The following is a 24,078-nucleotide window of genomic DNA, read 5'->3' as shown; positions in this document are numbered from 1 at the left end:
AGGGCCCGGTTAAGGGCTCATTCACACGAGGACCTACGTGTGCAAAAATCACGCACGTAAAAAAACCTGCAGCTATTGGAACCGACGGTTTTCTATGCGAACGTTCAGATAAAGAAATGTTACATGCGCAAAAAACATCTGAACGATCCCGTAGGAAACCATTCCTCCTAATAGTCGCGTGATTTTTCTGCGGTGATTTTTGCACGCGTAGGTCCGCATGTGAAAGAGGCCGTAGCCTTTACTGTGTCATGAAGCCCATTGTTCTCTATGGCCACGTAATTTACGCTATAAATACACAATTACACTGCGCATGTGCGGCGTTTATACGCGCCATTGCAAAGCGACAGAGCTTGAAAATTAAACAAAACCAGGAAGTCTGCGCACGACAGTGTGAGCGAGATACATCGTCATGCGCAGTGCAAAACCGCTGCCATACGCAGCGATAGGCCGGCTCCACAGCGGCAACGTGCAGCGTTTTACGTTTACGGTCGTGTGCGCCGGACTTATAAATCAGATCATATACAGGCCGATTCCCTTCCTGCAAAACCCACACGTGATAAAATCATGCAATTTTTGCGCCATGCAGGAGCTAGTAAAAATGCAGAATTATGATTTTTAATGCTTTCCTTCACATCTGCAATGTTTTTACTCATGCGATGTTGCGTGAAAAAAAAAAATCACGGGATGCCCTATCTTTCTGCGTTTTGCGTTTTTTCCCTATACTGGCTCCCTTTTACCGCATCGCAAAGCACGACCGTGCAATGCATTTTTAACATTACAAAGTCTTATTGACTTTTACGCAAAAATTACTACAAAATTGCGTGAAGAAAAAAAAAAATAAAATCACACGAGAAAATCTTAAGCGACATTGATCTTTTTGTGAGAGAAAGCAGCACTGACGCTCAAATTGTGGGAAAAAAGACGCGATTTTGCCGCAATTGCCAGTGTAAAGAAGCCCTAAGACCACCTTCACACGACCGTATGTGTTTAACGGTCGCCCCAGATGAATGAATCAAGTCCTGATCTGTATTCGCTGCCGTTTGAATGTAAAAAAAGCACGCAGAAGCGATGAAACCAGCGATCGCTGTAGAATCCTCAGAAGGTCGATGAACGCCTAGTTGGGGTGAGCCTCCTTCTTTTCCCTGCGTTGTACGCCAGTAACTCCCTGAAGACCTGTCTTTTCACGTGACATATAAAATGCACGACTGAAAACGGGCGCGTATGTCCTATTTTTCAAGGCGCAATATTTTAAGCGTCAAAAAATTGTTCGTCAGACCGAACACCTTGGAATCCAGCGCTTCGCGGGGTCGCGTTTCATGTTTTTTTTTCTTTTCTAACAGCACTAAAGGTCGTCTAAATAAGCCCGTAAACAGATGAACGCGGTTGTGGAGCTTTTTGCGCACGCACAACATGAAGAAGCATAGTTATTGATCTTAATGGTTTAATTCTGACGACCGTGTTTCTCGCGTGCGAGAAAAGATAGGCCTTGCCCGCTTTTTTTTTTTTTTTTACACGGGTTTGAACAGTAAACAAGACTTCTAACGTGTTCATGCACCAACACCCTCCATTGCGGTGAGCATATTTGTGCATCCGCTTGTCTGTTTAAGCCCTAACTTTGTACTCTTTTGCCTCATTCCCTCTGAAGAGTGCAGAAAATGGCGCCTGCAGCATCCATGACCTTTTGTATGTGAATCTGCATATAGCCGGCCATCTGCTAGTGTGACACCAGTGATGGCGGCAGCCTCCCGCCATATCACGTCTCTGAGGCTAGTTACACACAGGCGGGCGCAATTTTTGGCCCGATATCACGCTTATCAACTTTTTACTCCGCGGCTGCGAGGCGACTTTCAGCCAAAAACGCTTCATATTGCTTCTGTGAAATTCCGATCCTCTGGTGCGAGTCTCACACATAAGAGCGGATCAGAAGTGTTTCTGGTTGATTCCAATGGGAATCATCGCATCGCACGAGAGCCATGCAACGTATTTAAGGTCCCATTGAAATCAATGGGCGAGGCAGACTGAGGAACGCGGGAAAAAAATACGACCTGCTGCGTTTTTGTTTTGTTTTTTCCCCCTCACAGCATCGCTCGTGTGTATGGACATAATACATAATTCATATTCACACAAGTTTTGCGCGTCTCGCAGCCTTCATCGATATATTCTGACACTGATTAAATGGAGCCGTTTGCCACGAGATGCTCACCGGAGTACATGTCTGTGGCGCACACCTGTCTAGCGGTCGTGTCACGACGTCAGGGGAATGGCACACGTTGCTGAGAGTTGATGGTCTGACAGACATGGCGGGAGATTTATGAAGGGGGCTAAAACAAAAACTGTCCTAAACCAGAGCTGAGGGAAAGCGAAAGCTGCTCTGTGATTGGTTGCCGGGGGCAACAGCCTGCGGGCCGCCTCAGGCATCAGCATCTTCCTCATGAGGAGCCAGACAAAAATGGAGAAGTTACTGAGGAACATTCGGGTTTCCTAGCGAGTGAATCGCTCTGTAGTTCTTAATAGTTCACAGTACAGAAGGCCGGCAGACGCCATCTTGTTATATAGACCCTTCTATTCCACTGATTATGGCGATCGGCGGCCATTGTCTGACAACAGGGGAGAAGCAGTGTTAGGGCCGCTCCCTCACAAGCGGTTTTATACCATGTATTACGCACGTTTTTCATGCCCGCGTACTACTCTGCACTGAAGCTCTACATATTTCATGGGGCCTCACATTAGCGTTTTTGCACCATATTTTACACGCAGCGTGTCCCATTTTCGGCGTTTCGGCACATATTTCGCCCACTAAATCGCCCTTTGAAATGAATAGGGGGCGTAAAAAACGTGGCGACAACATCCTATTGTTACTGTACAAAATGCGTCGTAAAAACGCGGGCAAACGCGCACAAAAACAAAATGCATAAAAACGCAGCTCTGCGAGCAAAACACTTGATAAAAGACGCTCCGTTTTTACAGACACTTGTGTGCGCCCCCGAGGGCTCCGTCACATAACGTGTTCACGCCTGCGAGAGCTTGACGTCATTGCGCTCTGAATAGAGTGCTACCACATCCTCTCGCGAGTGTAACCGCGCTCCTATCCGATACTGTTGTGTGAATGGCATGAAATACGCAAATAACGTCCGAGTCTCAATCGTGGCAAATCTGCGATAATACGGTGCGTACGGGCGAACGTAAAAATGCATACGGTCGCGTGAAGGCGGCCTAATTAGACATTTCAATAAGTGTGAATTTTTTTGCAGATGGGGGGGGAAGCATAATTTGTTCCACAAATACACGGCGCTAATGCGTGCACAAATACGATCCGTAAACGATGTGGGCTGTTGTGCGAAAATGTGCACATTCTAATGTACTTTCTACATTGCCTTTCCAGTTCACATTGGCGCGGGATACACCCGTGATGGTATTGAGCCGGCTGGGCAGCCTAATTAGTCTCCGATGTTCTCGTATAACACCGCAAAAATCGCACGATTTTCGCATGAGGCATTAATAAAAAAGCACATTTTGAAACCAGTGAGCCAGTGAGCCTGCGTTTTATCGTGTTGCGATGCGATTTTAACATTAGAAAGTCCCATTGACTTTTGCGATAAAACGTTGCGTCATTTTATCGCACGCGGCGGCAATTCAATGCGGGATTTCTCTCTAGAAAAAAATGTACACGCGATTTTGTAGCGCCAATAGTGCTATCACCAGTGTGAAAGGGGCCTAAGGGTGCCATACATTGCCTCGCCAACTATATTGCCCAGCATGCTTCCTATGTCTCTACACACCAAGCGGCTCTGTAACAACACAAGGATAACGTTTGATTTCTTAAACCCTGTCACACTGAAGGGGTAGTCCGGCTTCAGAAAATAAAGGTTATTTTCTGTATAACAAAAGAGTTATGCAATTTTCCAATATTTTTTTCTGTTTCTCACATATGTCAAGATCTCTGCTTGCTGTCACTCAATTGAAACTTTTTTAGGGGGTAAAAATCTGGTTATGTGGTGGTGGGCACACAAGTGTATGGCAGATACAAGACACATAACTGTACGGACGTTCATCACATGACCTGGAATGTTTCTTATTAAAATGACAGCAAGCTGAGTTCTTAAAATCTCTGAAGATCTGATACAGAAAGTATATTGTGAAGTTGCACAACTTTTCACTATGCAAAGAATAGCATTCATTTTCTTAACCAGAACACCCTTTTACAATAGTAAACATGGATGTGAAGTGTTGAAAATGTCAAACCGTTTCATTTAACCCCTTCCCACCCCATGATATATATATATATATGTATATATATATATATATATATGTATGTCACGGTAGGGATGGGGTTCGCACGAAATGCCGTACGTGTACCATAATGAGATGGCGAGAGCTCAGGACTGAGTCAGCGCCAACTGCAGGGCAGTAACGGATAGCGGAAATACCTCTATCATAGGAATTACAGAGAACTTTGATTTCAGCTGTTAACTAGAGATAAGCAAGCATACTCGCTAACGGCAATTGCTCGAGTGAGCATTGCCCTTAGCAAGTACCTGCCCGCTCGAGACACAAGGTTCGGGTGCCAGCGCGGGGGAGCGGTGAGTAGCGGCAGTCAGCAGGGGGAAGCGGGGGGAAGAGAGGGAGAGAGAGATCTTCCCTCCATTCCTCCCCGCTCTCCCCCGCAGCTCCCTGCCCGCCGCCGGCACCCGAACCTTTTGTCTCGAGCGGGCAGGTACTCACTTAGGGCAATGCTCGCTCGAGCAATTGACCTTAGCGAGTATGCTCGCTCATCACTACTGTTAACCCTTTACAGGCCGCAATGTAAGCTACCAACAAAAGAAGTGAGCTCCCTCTTTAATGTCATTGGCCCTCTACCATCCGGTTGCAGAGGGCCGATGGGTCGTCATAGCGTGTTATCTTTTTTTCCTATAATCTGAGCAATCATTGAATCATAGGTTAAAGTACCCTACCTAGAAAAGAAGCAAAATAAAAATTTAAATCCATGTAAAACAAGTATTTTGTGTGCTTTCCCTTTTTTTTGTAAAGGAACGAAAAAAAGATGGAGTCAAAAATGTTTTTGTTTATTTCGCCCCCCAAAAAGATGTAATAAAAGTGATTAACCCCTTGCCACGACATGGTACTTAGCTCCACAGGGCGTACAGTTACACCGTGAGGATAGCGTGAGATCCCGCGCTATCGCACTCTGTAAGGCTGGGGTCACACGGGACGTATTCCCGGCAGAAATTTCTCGGTTTTGCTGTATTGAAAAAACATGACATTTCTGCTGGATAAGCATAGCTCCAAAACCAGCTGCACTAAGCCGCGGGTTTTGGAGCAGCTTCGCCGCACGCTTTTCTGTTGCGACCAGCTTTTCCATAGAGGAGCGGGGTCACAATGGAAGACAAAAAATTGACATGCTGCGTCCCGGGAATGACCTGCAACTCTGCCCTCATCTATGTCCTGATCAACGGAACTACCTCAGGATAGGAAATAAATTAACTCATCAAACCCCTTCACAGCCGAGTCCCTTGCACTCAAGGCTAGGTTCACAAAGGACTGATTTGGCGCGGAAATTTTGTCCAGAATTTTTCTGTGGCAAGTCCGCCTGCGGCCGCTAATCCTGGTATTAGCCAGCCATGTGGACGAGATTTGTCAAAAATCTTGTCCACACAGGAGAGCCAATCAGTTGCGGCAAAGCCGGCAGAAGCTGGCGCTGCGGCGCAGATTTCCCGGGCGCAGCATGTCAATATTTTTTTCTGTTGCAGCTGCGCTCTCCTCTATAACGGAAAAGCATGCGGCTAAGTGCCGCGGGTCTTGAAGCAGCACTTTCCCAGCGGAAATCTTGCAGTTTTTCGCTGCGGCCAATCCACGAGGTTTCCGCTGGGAATACGTCCCGCGTGACCCCTGCCTAAGATGTACTGAGAGCCTTCTTAAATGAGCCGGGCCTACTTCCAACATGAGAGCCTGATTGGAGTCTTGCCTTTTTGCAGGACATTCTCTATTTCCTGGATGCAAGGAATTTGTACTGATTTCTGACTAAAACAACAATCTGTGGATGAGAGCGGCACCATATGAGCCCTCATGTCGGTACCCACACCGCTCCCTTTACTTTGATTCCCATTAAATGTAAAACCCACCCCCCTTCTCGCATCCCAGATACTGCGGTGCCCCGATTTATAAAAAATGTTTGTTTCCTCTGGTTATCATCATTCTATTCTGATTCTTTATATGAAAGTAACAGTTATAAAATAACAAGTAATTATAAAACCGATCTGATTAACAGCAGCAGCCGCCTCAACCACAGACCCCGTGCCGTGGTTACCTCAGAGGTGACAGACCCCGTGCCGTGGTTACCACAGAGGTGAGGGACCCCTGTGCCGTGGTTACCTCAGAGGTGACAGACCCCGTGCCGTGGTTACTTTAGAGGTGACAGACCCCGTGCCGTGGTTACCTCAGAGGGTGACAGACCCCGTGCCGTGGTTACCTCAGAGGGTGACAGACCCCGTGCCGTGGTTACCACAGAGGTGAGGGACCCCTGTGCCGTGGTTACCTCAGAGGTGAGGGACCCCCGTGCCGTGGTTACCTCAGAGGGTGACAGACCCCGTGCCGTGGTTACCTCAGAGGTGACAGACCCCGTGCCGTGGTTACTTTAGAGGTGACAGACCCCGTGCCGTGGTTACCTCAGAGGGTGACAGACCCCGTGCCGTGGTTACCTCAGAGGGTGACAGACCCCGTGCCGTGGTTACCACAGAGGTGAGGGACCCCCGTGCCGTGGTTACCTCAGAGGTGAGGGACCCCCGTGCCGTGGTTACCTCAGAGGTGAGGGACCCCCGTGCCGTGGTTACCTCAGAGGTGAGGGACCCCCGTGCCGTGGTTACCTCAGAGGTGAGGGACCCCCGTGCCGTGGTTACCTCAGAGGTGAGGGACCCCCGTGCCGTGGTTACCTCAGAGGTGAGGGACCCCCGTGCCGTGGTTACCTCAGAGGTGAGGGACCCCCGTGCCGTGGTTACCTCAGAGGGAACGGACCCCCATGCCGTGGTTACCTCAGAGGGAACGGACCCCCGTGCCGTGGTTACCTCAGAGGGGACGGACCCCCGTGCCGTGGTTACCTCAGAGGGGACGGACCCCCGTGCCGTGGTTACCTCAGAGGGGACGGACCCCCGTGCCGTGGTTACCTCAGAGGGGACGGACCCCAGTGCCGTGGTTACCTCAGAGGGGACGGACCACCGTGCCGTGGCTACCTCAGAGGGGATGGACCCTCGTGCCGTGGCTACCTCAGAGGGGACGGACCCTCGTGCCGTGGTTACCTCAGAGGGGACGGACCCTCGTGCCGTGGCTACCTCAGAGGGGACGGACCCCGTGCCACTCCTGGTTCTGGCCCACAAAAAAACAAACACAAAAAGCGGCGAGCGGATCGCCCCCAACTGGTTAAACAAGTCCTTATATGCACACGTACCAGGTATACCACCTGGGTACCAGAGATCTCACCAACTTGTAGAGCTTCACCTGTACGCTGTGCCTGCAGCAGCACAGGACTTGGTTTGTCATCTAGTGGGCACTGTTCCCGCTGGTGTTGTCATCTGGCGGGCACTATTCCCGCTGGTGTTGTCATCTGGCGGGCACTGTTCCCGCTGGTGTTGGCATCTGGTGGGCACTGTTCCCGCTGGTGTTGGCATCTAGTGGGCACTGTTCCTGCTGCTATGTCTCAGTTGCCTCCGATCGGATGAAGGTAAAAGATGTCTCTCTCCTTCCACATTCGTTTCGCTGGTGGTATTCTACTGACAAGTCCTCCTCAGATACAAGCGTTCACACAATGTCCTCTGCCTGTTCTGCTCCTCCTGGCCGGCGCTGCTGACAAGTCCTAAGCTGAAGCGCAGGGAATTCCAGACATCTGTGAAACTATTCCTCCCCATCCAAACAGGGAACTGTTACTTGGGTGCTGCTTCCTTTCCAGATCATGGCCCCACATCTCTGCACCTCCATATCTCACTGCTGCTCCTCTGTTTGTTCCTCTGGGCCAATCACCAGCCACGGTCAGGCCACCTGATTCTGCCTGACAACCACAGCCATTTCCCGCCATTTTTCTTCAGCCAATCATCTGCCGCTGCCAACCAGTCCATCACTGGGCAGAACTCACTCTCTTCCATCTCATCTGACCCAGTAATGACCTTTGTAACATATCTTGGTTAACCAGAAAACCTCCTCCATGGAGGGTGACATATCATCCATCCATCATGTACATAAAGCTCCCAGATCCCATGAGGCTTTCCCTCCTAACTGTCCCTTAAGCCTTACAATATAGTCTATGTACCGAAAAAAATGGCACTAATAAAAACTAAAGTGCGCCACGCGAAGAACAAGCCCTTATACGGCCGCGTCGCCGAAAAAATAAAAAGCTACGGCTTTTGAAGAATGGAGGTGAAAATCAGCCAAAAATCGTTACGTCCTTAAAGCTCCATCCATGGGAAAAGGTTTTCATTGTGAAAAACCCTAAAAAAAATTATAATTTTGATATTGTGGTAATTGTATCGACCTGCAGAAAAAAAAGCTGTGTTAGGCTAACTTCACACGGGCGAGTGCGATATTGGGCTGTGAATCATGGTCCAATATCGTACTCGCCAACATGCAACTTTTTCGCAGATTTGAAGCGTTTTTATATCAAGACCGCGGCGATGGATTGCGGAGTGTCTACCATTGTTCTTAATGGGGAGACCTCACATCGCCCTGCGTGCACCTAGTACGTGGTGTGTTGCTGCCGCCGGCCCCATGTGATGAGAGGGCACGCCCAAAGATAGGACGTGCCGCGATTTGTTTCCCGGGATCTCATCGCGGTGCAATGCGATGCACGATAAAATCGCTTTTGGTTATGACCCCATTCAAAAGAATGGGGTTCATATTTTTGTGCCCCGCACTGCACAAGTCTTTGCTTGATTCTCTTGGCCATGTGAAAATGGCCTAATTTATACTAGATAGTGAATGCCATAAAAAAGGCTGATGTGTTCTTTTACTCTATCCCCTACCAAAAAAATTAATAAATTATAGAATACGTAAGTACCCCAAAATGGTACCAATAAAAAAAAAAAACTACAGCTTGCCATACAATAAACAGGCCCTCAGGGCTTTTACCCACTAGCGGTTTCTTTTTCTCACTGCAATTTCGCTGCATTTTTTTTCCAAATATCAATGGGAGTTTCCAATGTTAAAATCGCAAGTTTGCGTTGTTGCGATTTTTGTGCGATTGTGATTTTAACATTAGAAAGTCCCATTGACATTTGGAGAAAAAAAAACGCTAGTCTGTAAAAGCCCTCATACTGCTATATGCCGACAGAAGAAAAAAAATATGGCTTTTAAAATAGAAAATCCCAAAGAACCGTTGTGTCTTTAAGTATCGAACAAGGCTGCGTCCTTTACGGGGTTAACTCAACTGTATTTAATTTCTTCTTTTCTCTGTTACAGAACAAAGATGGCACCATAGACTTCAGAGAGTATGTGATCGGCATAGCAATCCTCTGCCATCCTGCCAATTCTGAGCATACTATCCAAATGGCATTTAAGGTACGTTATTTTATCTTGTGCAACGGTAAAAATGATTTCTATTTTTCAGTACTTTAAATAATGTATTAAAGCTAGAAAAGATATTATTGAAGAATCTTCTACTTTCACCACAGTCTGAGTCTTTTTGCCCTTCAATGAAATATTTGGAAAACTCTTGAATTCATTTGCATTCTTGGGCTTTCCTTCATCTGAGGATAGGGGTCATCGTCTTATGTACTCAGTAAGCATAAAATGTGACTATGAGAGTGTTGTGGTGGGCCAGGCATTGGTTCAGGATGGGCACAGTCCCTGGGAGGAGGGTTGCCCAGTTGGAGTAGTGTTTGTTCAGACTCAGCCTTGGCTTGACATCCGCGTCTCCATCCTTTCTGGGGAATCCGAATCTCCCAAACCCAAAACTCAGAAGTAAGGAAAGTCACTCTATTTTGGCCGGTCCCACACGGATGGGTCGGATTTCGCATGCGGGTGCCTGCTGCGGAATCCGGCCCTGACCGCAGCCAGCATCCGCGAATACCTTTTCTTATCGTCGTTTATCTGTACTGCAGGTGGCTGCCGCGAGCTGCCGTCGGTCATGTGCAGCACAATTTTTTTTTCAAATGTTTGTTCTTCCCGCGCCGTCACTAGGCGATGACGCGGGTACCAGTGACCTATTCGCAATATCTATTCGGATGGGCTGTGGGTCGGACGTCTTCCATTGACTTCAATGGAAGCCATCCGTGTGGAATTCACACAAGAATGGATCGTACTTCGATTTTATTTACGCTCATGTGAATGGACATGCTACTGCTCTATTCTTGTTAATGGATGCGGAATACCGCAGATCATCTGCGTGGGTGAGTATTGCGCATTCCGCAATCTAAATCCGGTCATGTGAGACCGACCTTAGGATGCCTGAGGCTCGATACAGGAATTCCGGTTCTCCAAACCTTCCTTTCTTATAGCTGGCTCAGCGATATTTAGTTTACCACCAGCCCTTTTGAGAATAACCGTTGTCGCTGGGTATGGGTAATGCCTTCCAGAGGAGAGGCGTACAGCATGTCCACCATGTCTCACTCTTTTTGTCTACTTTTGCCCAAAGATAGTGCAACTTCTCCTTCCTGTGCGCTACCAAAATGACTTCCCTCCCTTTTGAGGCCTCCTTCAAATGACTGTATTTGCGAAGGCATTTCCGCACACAAAAGTCGCACAAATAACGCGAGTAAGCAATGCATTTGCGTTCAGAGGAACGTCTTTTTTCCGCGCAAAATATTTACGTGAGAAAAAATAAGACGTCCTCCATCTTTCACGGCCGTATATTTTATACTTTCGCTGTGTAACACAGCAAGCTGCCATAGATGGAAAAGGGGGGGGGGGGGCAGTTACCCTGCGTACAACGCTTGGAAAAGACAGCTCGCCCTAATTAGGCATTTCATTACCATTCCGAGCATTTCTTCCAAATGTTGCCAGCAATTGCTTCAGCGTGTTTTTTACATGCGTGCTGCAGTGTCCGGGGTGAATATCTTTAAAAATGCCAATAACAGTCGGGAGTCCATTGTGTCAAAAATTCATTCATGCAAATATACGTTGCGTACAGGCGAACGTGTATACGCATACGCTCGTTTGACTAACCCCATAAAGTCATAAACCCATCACAGGAAACATCATAAAAGGAGGTGAGAATCACACTTCTAAAAGGGTAACTTGGAGGGAAAACCCCCTCGGGCTAGTTCCACACGGGCGAGTGAGATATCGCCACGAAAATATCGCGGCAATATTGCATACGTGCCCATGAGATGATTAAGCATCAGCGATGCTTTTCCTGACAAATAATCTCACATTGCATCGCTGCCGCTTGCAATTTTCTCTTGCGGTAGACAACAGAAGTGTCTAATGTTAAAAACGTATTGCATCACACAAAAATCACAAGTTCGTATGTTGCAATGCGATAAAACGAAAGCTCCATTGGGAAAAAAAAGATAGGGCAGGCAGCAAATTCTAAATCTTGCAACATCGCATGAGAGAAAACATCACAGATGTGAATGAAACCATTGAAAAGCATGGGTTTCCTAATTCTGCGTTTTCACTCGCATTGCGCAATTTTATCGCCCATGTGAAAATAACCTTTAAAAAAGTGTAGTGGAGAGGGGAGATGGAGCAGGACAGTGGTTTGTATGCGGCCAGTGACTTGAGTAACACAGGGACTCGTCTCCAAAGCATTTAAAATGGTCGACTGTGGTTGTATCTTTCTTATCACACTTAGGGCTCATTCACACGGGTGTATTGTCACTGTGTATTACGCACGCATATTTCCTGTATGTAACACACGGTGAACGGAGGCAATAAAAATCTATGGACTTTCACTCTTCCATTCACACCTGCGTGTGGTCACTGCGTATTGACACGCAGGAGAAATTGCAACTTGTTCTATTTCTCCGCGTATCAAACGCAGTCCTTAAATTGGGTGCATATGAAACGCTGTCAATACAGAACAGGGCGGGTATTTCAAAAGGAAAAATAAAAACCACACTGTACATGTCCGTGACATCAGATTCGCAGCCCTACACAATCTCTGCCAGCAGAGTGTATGGGCGTACAATTTTGGAGTATACTTACAGTGTTGTACGCATATGCCCATGTGAATTAGCCCTAATAGCGCGATGACAGCTCTGGAAAAAAACTACTAAGAATCTACATAGATTCAGGCCTTGTTCACACGAGCGTGGTTTTAGTGCAGAATAGGCGCGTGGAAAAAAAACCTCATGTAATAGAATCAATGGTTTCCTATAGAAGCATTTAGCTGAAGGAAATCTAGACACGCAACAAACCTTTAAAAATAGGAGATGCACCGTTGCAATACACGCATCTAAGGTCTGTAGTGCGTGAAAAGATAGGACTTGACCTATCTTTGGTGCGTGATGTATGGGAGTTTCCATAGACTCCTGTGGTAGCTGGATAACACGCAACACGCAGCTCCAATCGTGTGAATGGGCAATTTCACTGCTAATTAAGCTGGAGACTTGATAGCTGGAAATCGCCCGTTCATGCTATTTTTTGAGCAGTTAGTCGCAATTTTTTTACGCGCCTTATCTGCACTAAAACCACGCTCGTGTGAACGAGGCCTAAGAACAACATTGCCTTTGTTATTTTAGCAGGGATGAGTGGGTCTAAGTATACATCAGGGTCATCAGTAATACCTACCGCGTTTCCCTGAAAAGAAGACCTACCCCAATAATAAACCCTACCCAGATTTAATTTTTGGGAGGCAAGGGGGTTGTTTGAAGTATAATCCCTCCCTCGAAAATTAATCCTAACTACAATACATGGGGGGAAAAAAAGCAATATTCACCTAGTAGACGGCATTTGGGTCCCTCTTGCTGGGCTGCAGCGCTGTTGCAGGCTTTCGTGTAGTCCTGAACGCCGCCAGAGCATTTCTTCCTGGTAGCAGGGCTTGAATACTCCGCCTCCAGCCAGTGATTGCTCTGATTGGTTCATTGAGCACCGCATCAAGCAATCAGAGCCGGCGTTCGATTAACCAATCACAGCCATTCAATGATGTCATTCAATGAATGGCTGTGATTGGCTATAATCAAGTGCCAGCTCTGATTGGCCGACGTGGTGCTCGATGAACCAATTAGAGCAATTGCTTGCTAGAGGCGGGGTATTTAAGCTCCGCTACCAGGAAGTAATGCTCTATCAGTGTCCAGGAGTCCACGGAGGCCTGCAGCAGGGCCAGAGACCAGCGTGAGGGACCCGAACACAATCTACTAGGTGAGTATTATAAGACACCCCCTGGAAATAGTGTGTCTTTTGGGGCAAAAATTATATAAGACAGTGTCTTATTTTGGGGGAAACACGGTACATATTCTGTTTTATACAGTTGCATCATCACTAATGTAAAGATATAAAAAGTCAATCTAGTATGACCAATTATCATGGAGTGTTTGTAATGTCAGAGAAGAAGGCAAAAATGTTATTCTGTGAGTATTAGGGTGTTCAAGATGCTCGTTACTCGTAACGAGTACCACGCGGTGTTCGGGTTACTTTCATTTTCTTCCCTGAGAAAGTTGCGCGCTTTTCTGGCCAATAGAAAGACAGGGAAGGCATTACAACTTCCCCCTGCAACGTTCAAGCCCTATACCACCCCCCTGCAGTGAGTGGCTGGCGAGATTAGGTGTCACCCGAGTATTAAAATCTGCCCTCCCGCGGCTCGCCACAGATGCCTTCTGACATAAATCAGGGAAAGTGCTGCTGCTATATGGAGACCGTTAGGAGTTATTTTAGGCTTCAAGAACCCCAACGGTCCTTCTTAGGCCATAGAAATCGCAGATCGCACCTATGTGCGATCTGCGATTCCTGTTCTCTTCTCTATATGCGCTTAATGGGGCCGGCGGCAGCAGCGCCGACCCCATTGAGAACATATAGAAGACAAATCATTCTTCTCTGCCACAGCTGTAACAGCTGTGGCAGAGAAGAACGATGTTTGCCCATTGAATTCAATGGAGCCGGCAATACAGCAGGTTCCACTGAAAGCAATGGGCTGCCGGCGATCGCGGGATGAATTGTCGGGAAGGGCTTAAATATATAAGCCCTTCCCTGCAATTCATCCAGAAATGTGTTACAATAAAAATATATACCGGCGTATAAGGCGACGGGGCGTATAAGACGACCCCCCAACTGTCACCTTATACGCCGGGAATACAGCAGAGCAAAGAATAAAAATCATTACTCACTTCACCGGTGCTTCTGCGGTGCTGCTGCAGGCTGTCGCTCCCTCCTGGTCCCCGGCAGAGCATTGCTTTCTCTACGAAGGGCTTTAAATCCCCGCCTCCAGAAACACACGTGCCTTCAGCCAATCACAGCCAATGACAATGATGTCATTGAATGGCTGTGATTGGCTGAAGGCCCGTGTGTTTCTGGAGGCGGGGATTTCAACCACTGCGTCCAGAAAGCAATGCTCTGCCGGGGACCAGGAGGGAGCGACAGCCTGCAGCAGCACCGCAGAAGCATCGGTGAAGTGAGTAATGATTTTTATTCTTTGCTCCGCTGTATTCCCGGCGTATAAGCTGACAGTTGGGGGGCCGTCTCATACGCCCCGTCGCCTTATACGCCGGTATATATTTTTATTGTAACACATTTCTGGATGAATGAAAACCTTAGCGAGCATCGGCGATATACAAAAATGCTCGGGTCGCCCATTGACTTCAATGGGGTTCGTTACTCGAAACGAACCCTCGAGCATCGCGAAACGTTCGTCCCGAGTAACGAGCACCCGAGCATTTTGGTGCTCGCTCATCTCTATTACCTACGCAAAGTATTGCGGATAATGTATTACTAAGACAAAGAAAGGTAAAACTATGCTCTCATTACTAGGCCTGTTTAGTACATCCCATGACTTTTATTTTGCTTGGCAGAAGCCGCCTGGCATTGGTTGCTTCAGTTCAGCTATTTTCTACTTTCACAAAGCAATTTCCATGTTTTTTTATTAATAATAATTTATATAGCGCCAACTTCTACTGCAGCACTTCACAAGCTGTAAAACTAAATCAAAATTGAATAATGACTGAGGGCGCTGCTCTCAAGACTTACAATCTATAAGAAAATTGGGGTGACACGAGGAAAAAGTGTTTGTTCTGTACAATTGTCCATGTTCTTCCAAATAGTGTAGTATAAATAAAGCTGTATGGGCCGATCACCAGCCGGTATCTGCATATCCATGTGGCAGCAATAATGCATTGGCACACTGTTTTTTTTTTTCTATCACTGAGAAAAAAACTATTCATATATACAAATCTAAATTGTCCACGGTGTTGCGGTATCCTGTGGCGAAGCCCTGCCGCGGGAGCCGCCGCCCGAGAGCAGGGGCTGCTGCCGAATCTCCGCCGGTCAGCCCTATCTGATAGATAGGCTGACTGCGGAGAATCGAGCCAATTCACAGCATGCTACGAATTGCCCGCCGCGAGCAGAGAATCGCAATGATTCTCCGCTCGTGGACAGGGGGCCGGCGCTTTCCATAGCAGTGGCTATGGAAAGCTTCAGAGGACGTGATTCACCGGCAAATCACGCCCGTGGACAGGCACCCTAAATCTCATTAAAATATTGTAGTCCGAGCCAGTGTTGAATGCTAACACAAGGATGGATGGACACTGATAACAAAAACATTAGAAACAATTGGCTGAAGGGAGAGAAAGTACTCGTACTCAACAAAAATAGGAACTCTTCCTCTTCTAACCCAATCGTCACTAGCAAAAGTCCAAAAACCCAACAGATCACATTGCATTCTCATTCACACCACATGGCATGTGAGTGTAAGACCATTTTTTTAACGATCTCATAGAAACTAATTGGTGATTCCATGTGAGGAATTGTCCAAAGATTTCTCAATCTCGCAGCATCGCTGAGAGAAAAACACATTGAAACCAATGCGCACATTGAATAATACACATGAAAATAGAACATGCTGTATATTTTTTTAGGGGGAAAATGAAATGCGCACGCAAAATACACTTGTGAGCGAACCCATTAAAATCAATGGGTTCTATTCACTGCGTGTTGCATACACTGCGCAAATGTGCTTGTGTGAATAAGCCCTTAGTTTGAGGAACTAAATATACTGTAGACAGAGGGGACAGGACTGAAACCTTTAATTACATTAAACAGGTTGTGTTGCCGTGACAACATCCTTTAAAATGAAAATGGCGCAGTGATCCGGTTTGCCTTCTGAAACCCCCAGTGATCCACAGTTAGCTCTAGGGGAAGTTGTGGCCAGCCATATAGGTCCTTCTGTAGTATTACGACCAGCGTAGTTCGTACTGCTCTGCTTTGGCCCATTAGTGAGGGCTGTCACAAGTGGAAGGTCCCCATTTTATGATGTCCCGTAGGACATACGGGAAGGCTCCAACCAAACCCTTGAAGGGATTGAATGATAGTTGGTTCTCTTTCTACAGCTGGTAAACCAAAAATAAGGGGGGGGCACAAGGTAACTTTAGAAGATCAGAGAAAATTGTTTTACACTGAAAAAAACAGCTTCCTCCCCATGTGATAAGCACTTTACCAAGGGTGTAAAAACATCAATGACAAACCCATCAAAAAGGACAGAAACCAAATCACAGGACTGATGGGGAAAACGGGGCAGACTAGTTGGATTCTGCAGCTGTATTTCTCTTCTGGCTAATCTGTGTGTTGGAGTATTTTCTGTATATTTCAAGGCTACGGTTTCATGTCTATTAAAAAGTCCATGTTTAGCCTTTTTACCCAATCCCCTTGCTTTAATCCATTCGACTTTTAGTTTTATTTAGAGCGATATAGCTTTCTATTTATGGAGAGTCCGGCTGCTTTTTCCATATAATATACCTAATGATAACCTGAAGGTTTGGGTGACCTTTGTTTCTAATGTGGTAATACCTGTTTAATCTGGACCTTCCATCTGTTGTCTGGGCAACCTTCACACATTGCTTTAGGCCTTCAGGCAGGTAGGTTTTTTTCCTTCTAGGTAATGTGCATTTCCTTTTCTTCAAGCATTAGAGACATACCGAGTCGCGCACTGAAGTATCAGGCGGGCATAAATTCCATAGTGCAAAAAGAATCCTAGACTGTGGTGCACAAGGTAGGACTGACACCTTTACATAAGGCACACGGCTGAAAGTGTCTGTATGTAACTCATGGGTACGCCCATCCTATGCACAGGCCCTATTGGAGTGTAATGGGGGTCTGACCATGTAGAGTGGGTGGTGGATGGAACTGGGTCCAGAAGTAGGAATATTCCAGAGGTGGATAAAACATACCTGCAGATGGCAGGGGCTCACTGAGCAAACTTTAATTGCTGCAGGCAGGTAATCACGTTTCGGTCAGGCTGACAGCCAGGGAAACGCTTTCATCTACCTCGGTAGGATGAAGATACAATCACCTGGTACACTTAATAAGGCCGGCTGCACAACCGTATTTGAATCGCGGAATCCGGAGCAGGCATCAGCAGCAAATAACTTCCATAGCATGTTATGGAAAAGCGCTTTTTCTGCACACGAGCGGAAATCAATCGTGATTTGTTTCCGCTTGCGGTGGAAAATTTGCAACATTCTCTATTTTTAAACAGATTCTGCGCGAACGGCTTCCATTGAAGACGGCGAGCCATGCAGGCCATCCGCTGTACAGAAGAGAAGAAGAAATGAGAGGTACGTGTGAACGCTGGCCGGGAACAGGGTGCCCGCAGTGGAATCCGCAGTACAGAAGAGAAGAAATGAGGTACGCGTGGATGCCAGCTGAGAACAGTGTGCCCACAGAGGAATCCGAACTGCAGAAGAGAAGAAATGAGGTACGTGTGGATGCCAGCTGGGAACAGGGTCTCGGCAGCGGAATTCGCACTACAGAAGAGAAGAAATGAGAGATACCCGTGAATACTGGCCGGGAACAGGATGCTCGCAGCGGAATCTGCTGTACAGAAGACAAGAAAAAAAAGAGACTTGCGTGTGGGTGCCAGCCAGGAACAGGGTGCCCGCAGCAAAATCCACAGTACAGAAGAAAAGAAGGAATGATGGGTACCCGCAGATGCCGGCTGGGAACAAGGTGCCTGCAGCGGAATCCGAGGTACAGAAGAGAAGAAGAAATGAGACGTATGCGTGGATGCCAGATGGGTAAAGGTTGCCCACAGCAGAATCTGCAGTACAGAAGAGAAGAAGGAATGATGGGTACCTTTAACCCTTTCCAATCCACTGTCTGACATCTGAAGACATTATGATTTAAGGCTATACAGCTCCGATGTTGAAATACGTCAGTCGGGGTTGTCTTACTGTATATTGCCAGCCCTTTCTGCTGTCGGAGCCTATCCAACATGTCAACTAATTCAGTACTAGCTTTAGCCAGCAGATAGCGCCGTTTATATAACGGCAGAAAAAGAGTAAGCAACCTAGGAAAACCAGGATACAAATTGGATTGAAAAGGGTTAAATGCCAGCTGGGAACAGGGTGCCCGCAGCAGAATCTGACCCGCTCGTGTGCAACCAGGCTAAGTCATGACTCTGCGAAGCGACACATAAAGAGGTCAGGTCTGCTGGACTTCACGCCGGACTACTGCAAACAGCAGTGCGTCTTCTCTATTTACACTACTGCATACTTTGCGAAAAGCTTCACTCCTAGAAACTCAGTACCCCATGCTGTGACGTCCGCCCCACTGATATACCTCGCCGGGCAACGCCAAGTCTCTTAAGTCCTGGACTCTTCTCAGCTACATGTAAAGAGGTCTGCTGGACTTCACGCCGGTCAACCACAGGCAGCAGTGTGTCTTGTCCTCCATGTACATTACTTTGTACTTCGCTAAAAGCTTCACCGAAAGAAACTCCCCATGCTGTGATGTACATCTTCCTTATATACCCCACCGGGCAACAAATTCAACTTCCTTTTCACTTACAGCAGGGTCTCGCCAGCCTGCAATATTACATTACCACATAACAAAACTTATTAACAGGATTGTCAAACCTTTTGGCATCTCTGGGGCAGAGAAGAGGAGTTGTCTTCGGGCGAACAGTAAATACACAATCACTAACAAAATCTGATAAACAAAACAGATCTGTGCATAATTTTCGTGATATCTGCCATCACAGATAAGTAAAAAAATCCTCCCATAATAATCCTAATCTTCAGTCATCCTAACAACCCCCATCATCCTCCACATAACTCCCATAGTCCTCCACAGTACTCCATACAGCTTCCATCAACCTCCACACAACCCCAATCATCCTGCAAATAACCCCCGCTGCTGCAAGGCCATGCATGCAAGCCTAGACACAGAAGCCTGTGCAGACTCGCATGCAGTTTACAGCCATGGGCCCATTTCTGACAACAGGGAACACAGCGTTGGCCGTCCACTATGAGACCACGTCTCTCGTCCTCACCTTATTACTGGATTGGCAGCAGTCAAGACTTGGAAGGACAAGGAGAATCACACTGGACCTGGAGTGATTCAGTCACAGCAAATGCCAGGTACCGCAATGCCACTGCCAGGTACCACCTGCGGCCTCGCCTCCTCCAGATGCAGCCTCCCCTTTGTGTGCCACATTAATAGCCATCCTGGGCCACAGATTCTACACCCCTGCCTTATAACCTAATGCTACTGATAAACACCAGACTTTATAGTAGTCATGCACTTACCTTGAAAGGTAGCAATGCCACCTGTTAGATTTGTTTGCACAATCATAAGGAAAACAGTAGATCTTAAAATGGTTATCCAGGGTTAGAAAAGATGTTGTGTCCCCCCCCCCCCCCCCCAAACAAAGCAAAACAAAAACAAAACAGCCCATTCATTGTCTATGACCCTGCACTATGACTGATACTGTAGATTAGGCCCATGAACTTGAATGGGAATGCACTGCAAAACAGACAAGAGTGGTGCTGATTGGAAATAAAGTGGCCTTCTTTCTCTAAGGGTGCGTTCACACAAGCGCATAAACGGCGCGTTTTTGCGAACAAACGTATATACGTGACCATCTGAGGCAATGGTTTCGAATGTATTCGTTCACATGGGCGATTTTACGGCGCGTAAAAACGGCAACCCGAAAAAAAAAACGGAACATATGCGACCGAAATACGCGCCAACGCATATTCGATGGCCGAAAAGATAGTTTGCAAAGTAGGAACAACCGAAAATACGCTTTCTAGCTCTGGTCGTGATCGGTGAAAAACGTTCTCTCGGGTGATTATACGTTGCGCTCGTGCGAACGTAAATACGCCTACGCTCGTCTGCCCGCACCCTAACCCTTGCTAGCCTTAGGTCCTGTACACATTCTCCAGTCCCCGGACTTGGATGTGACTGCAAGAGGCTGATCTATCCCTCAATCTTGCACTCGCCTTACATTCAGGATGCAAACTGAGCATAAAATGCCCCTCAACACACCCCAAGATTCTTGCTGCCACCATTTCTGATGCCAGCACACATGACTCTCCAGCAGACAGGGGCTTAACACATCAAAGGCGATAGATTTAGAGCCACGAGGACTAAGCTTATTAAAGTTATCACATGGGCACGAGTGCAATTATGTGCGCATTTACGCCACATATTTGCAGAATTTATGTTGCATACTTGTATGTGCAAATGCATGTCTTACTTTACTACTTGTGTGCACAAATTGTGTGCATTTGCGCAGCAAAACCAACATGCAACCATACTCCTATTCATTGAAATGGGTAATTAAGTCTAATAGTTCTATATCTGCTATTTGCCTGTGCAAATCCACAGGAAGATAGAGCATGCAGCGGATTTTGTTTGAAAATTTGCACGCAAGATATGCGCACGTGAACGAACCCATTGAAATCAAGGCGTTCTATTCATTGCATATTGCGCACAAAGAAAACATGGCAGGGTGGGTGAAGATTCTGGGTCTCTGGTTTTTGCACTCACCTGCCAGGTTGTTCTTCTCTCTCCCCCATCTCACAAGCAACTCTACTCTGCCTGGTGCCTGGCGTCTGGCTCCTCCAACATTCCCGGGGATTGTGATGCCTTGCAAAAAACTGCTAGAATTTAGTTTTGCAAAAACTGATGCACTCTGCAAAACTTGCTGAAGATCTGCTTGGTAAAATCACATCTCTTCTGTACAGTTTAAAGGGGTTGTCCCGCGAAAGCAAGTGGGGGTATACACTTCTGTATGGCCATATTAATGCACTTTGTAATGTACATCGTGCATTAATTATGAGCCATACAGAAGTTATTCACTTACCTGCTCCGTTGCTGGCGTCCTCGTCTCCATGGAGCCGTCTAATTTCAGCGTCTAATCGCCCGATTAGACGCGCTTGCGCAGTTCGGTCTTCTCCCTTCTGAATGGGTCCGCTCGTAGCTCCGCCCCGTCACGTGTGCCGATTCCAGCCAATCAGGAGGCTGGAATCGGCAATGGAACGCACAGAGCCCACGGTGCACCATGGGAGAAGACCTGCGGTCCACCGTGGGTGAAGATCCCGGCGGCCATCTTAGCAAGGTAAGTAAGAAGTCACCGGAGCGCGGGGATTTGGGTAAATACTATCCGATTTTTTTTTTAATACATGCATCGGGTTTGTCTCGCGCCGAACGGGGGGCCTATTGAAAAAAAAAAAAAAAAACCCGTTTCAGCGCAGGACAACCCCTTTAACCCTTATAATTGCAGAACCTTGCATAAGCTCAGGCTATGATGAAATATAAGTACAAACAACATTCTGCAATGCAAAGTACAAGCTATATATACTATTATGCATGTGAAAAATATGCCTTATGCAACCAAACGGCAACTACCATAGTAATAGTGACCCCCCCAAAGTGGTCTCAGTAGTAATAGTGACCCCCCTCTACAGTGGTCTCAGTAGTAATAGTGACCCCCCCCCCTAGTGGTCTGAGTAGTAATAGTGACCCCCCCCCCCCCCCACAGTGGTCTCAGTAGTAATGCTGACCCCCACTACAATGGTAATAGTGACACCCACCTCCACTACAATGGTAATAGTGACACCCACCCCCCCAGTGGTCTTAGTAGTAATAGTGCCCCCCCAGTGGTCTTAGTAGTAATAGTGGCCCCCCCACAGTGGTCTCAGTAATAATAGTGACCCCCTCCCCCAGTGGTCTCAGTAATAATAGTGACCCCCTCCCCCAGTGGTTTCAGTAGTAATAGTGACCCCCTCCCACAGTGGTCTCAGTAGTAAGTGACCCCCCTCAGTGGTCTCAGTTGTAACAGCGACACCCCGCCTCCTCAGTGGTCTCAGTTGTAAGAGCGACCCCCACCACAGTGGTCTCAGTTGTAATAGCGACCCCCACTCGCAGTGGTCTCAGTAGTGTCAAGTGTGTGTGCCTGGAACACTTCCTCCCTTCTCCTCTAATTTCACATGAGTATTAAGGGTGCATTTACGTTTGCTTATACGAGCATAAATGCACCTTTAATCAGAACTGAGAGCATCATAAGGCTGCCTTCCACGGGCGAGGATCCACTTGTGATAAATCGCCCGCGGATCACGCTATGAAAAGCTTTCCATAGGCTAACTATGGAAAGCACAGCCCGACATCTACGAGCGGAGAATCATAGCGCTTCTACGCTTGCGGGATTGAAATTGTGGCATACTACAATTTGCCGCAATTCTACACGGTGAGCTTATCTATTAGATAGGCTCATCGCAGAGACCTGTCAGTGCTCCCCCACCCCCTCCTCCCCTGGAGCGGAATATCGCTAGCGATATTCCATCACGGCCGTGGACAGGCAGCCTTAGACCCTCTGAATTTAGAGTAGTAGACCTGTAGAAAGGCTGGAACAGTTGTCTATCTTACGGGCGCATAAATGTACCCACAGTGTGCTTCTATGAAACTGGCCGTAACGAGATTTTCTGCTCTATATACAATTAACTCTTAGTCACCCAATAAATAAAAAGTTCTAAAACTTTATAATGTAATTTCTCACCATTTACAAGATATTAGTTTGCTGTCGGTGAATGAGAACTCTTTTGTGTACATTAGAAGGAAGCAAAGCTGTCCATGACCATACATTGCCTCTATTGGATCAGATGATGTTCTTAGTCTGTAAGGGTTTTAGCAGGCCCAGAACAGTTCTACTTGTTATCAATGTCACCACAGAGGGCTATTTTGCCCTCTCTTTGGAGTTCCTAATGTACAACAAAGCTTTTTATGACCTCATAAAGGAAAATTGTGTGCAATTTTTTTTTCTATAAAAATTAGTAAACACATCTAAAATCTACAAAGAAAACCCAAAGTTACTATTGGGTTAAAATAAAAAACCTGCCAACCCAAACCATAACCCGACACTATATGTAGATACTTCAAAAATCAACCTTCACACATTGCTTTAGGCATTCAGGCAGGTAGTTTTTTTCCTTCTAGGTAATGTGCATTTCCTTTTCTTCAAGCATTAGAGACATACCGAGTCGCGCACTGAAGTGTCAGGCGGGCATAAATTCCATAGTGCAAAAAGAATCCTAGACTGTGGTGGACAAGGCAGGACGGACAGCCTTACATAAGCCACCACGTCTGAAAGTGTCTATATGTAACTCATGGGTACGTCCATCCTATGCACAGGCCCCATTGGAGTGTAATGGGGGTCTGACCATGCAGACTAGGTGGCAGATGGAACTGGGTCCAGAAGTAGGAATATTCCAGATGTTGATAGAACATACCTGCAGGTGGCAGGGGCTTCACTGCGCAAGCTTTAATTGCTGCAGGCAGGAAATCACGTTTCGGTCAGGCTGACAGCCAGGGAAACGCTTTTATCTACCTCGGTAGGATGAGGGGCACAAGCGGGATGAAATTACAATCACCTGGTACACTAAATAAGGCCGGCTGCACAACTGTATTTGAATTGCGGAATCCGGAGCGGGCATCTGCAGCAAATCACTTCCATAGCATGTTATGGAAAAGCGGTTTTTCCTGCACACGAGCGGAAATCAATTGTGATTTTCTGCTCGTAGATGAAAAAATCGCAGCATTCTCTATTTGAGATGGCTTCCATTGAAGACGGTGAGCCATGCGGGCCATCCGCAGTACAGAAGAGAAGAAGAAATAAGAGGTACGTGTGAACGCTGGCCGGGAACAGGGTGCCCACAGTGGAATCCACAGTAC

At 47.0% G+C, this 24,078-nt stretch overlaps 1 protein-coding gene across 1 annotated transcript in view; it reads left to right on the top strand.

The window, feature by feature from the left end:
- Nucleotides 1-24,078, top strand: part of LOC136595458 (lysophosphatidylcholine acyltransferase 2-like) — a 51,793-nt gene that overhangs the window by 15,945 nt on the left and 11,770 nt on the right. Inside the window, exon 3 of the mRNA XM_066588700.1 lies at nt 9,439-9,537. Coding sequence (XP_066444797.1) covers nt 9,439-9,537 — 99 coding nt within the window. The remainder of the gene's footprint in view (nt 1-9,438; nt 9,538-24,078) is intronic.

The sequence above is a fragment of the Eleutherodactylus coqui genome, unplaced genomic scaffold (genome assembly GCF_035609145.1).
Source record: "Eleutherodactylus coqui strain aEleCoq1 unplaced genomic scaffold, aEleCoq1.hap1 HAP1_SCAFFOLD_214, whole genome shotgun sequence".
NCBI classification, from domain to species: Eukaryota; Metazoa; Chordata; class Amphibia; order Anura; family Eleutherodactylidae; genus Eleutherodactylus; species Eleutherodactylus coqui.
This window is presented reverse-complemented; position numbering and strand designations above follow the sequence as displayed.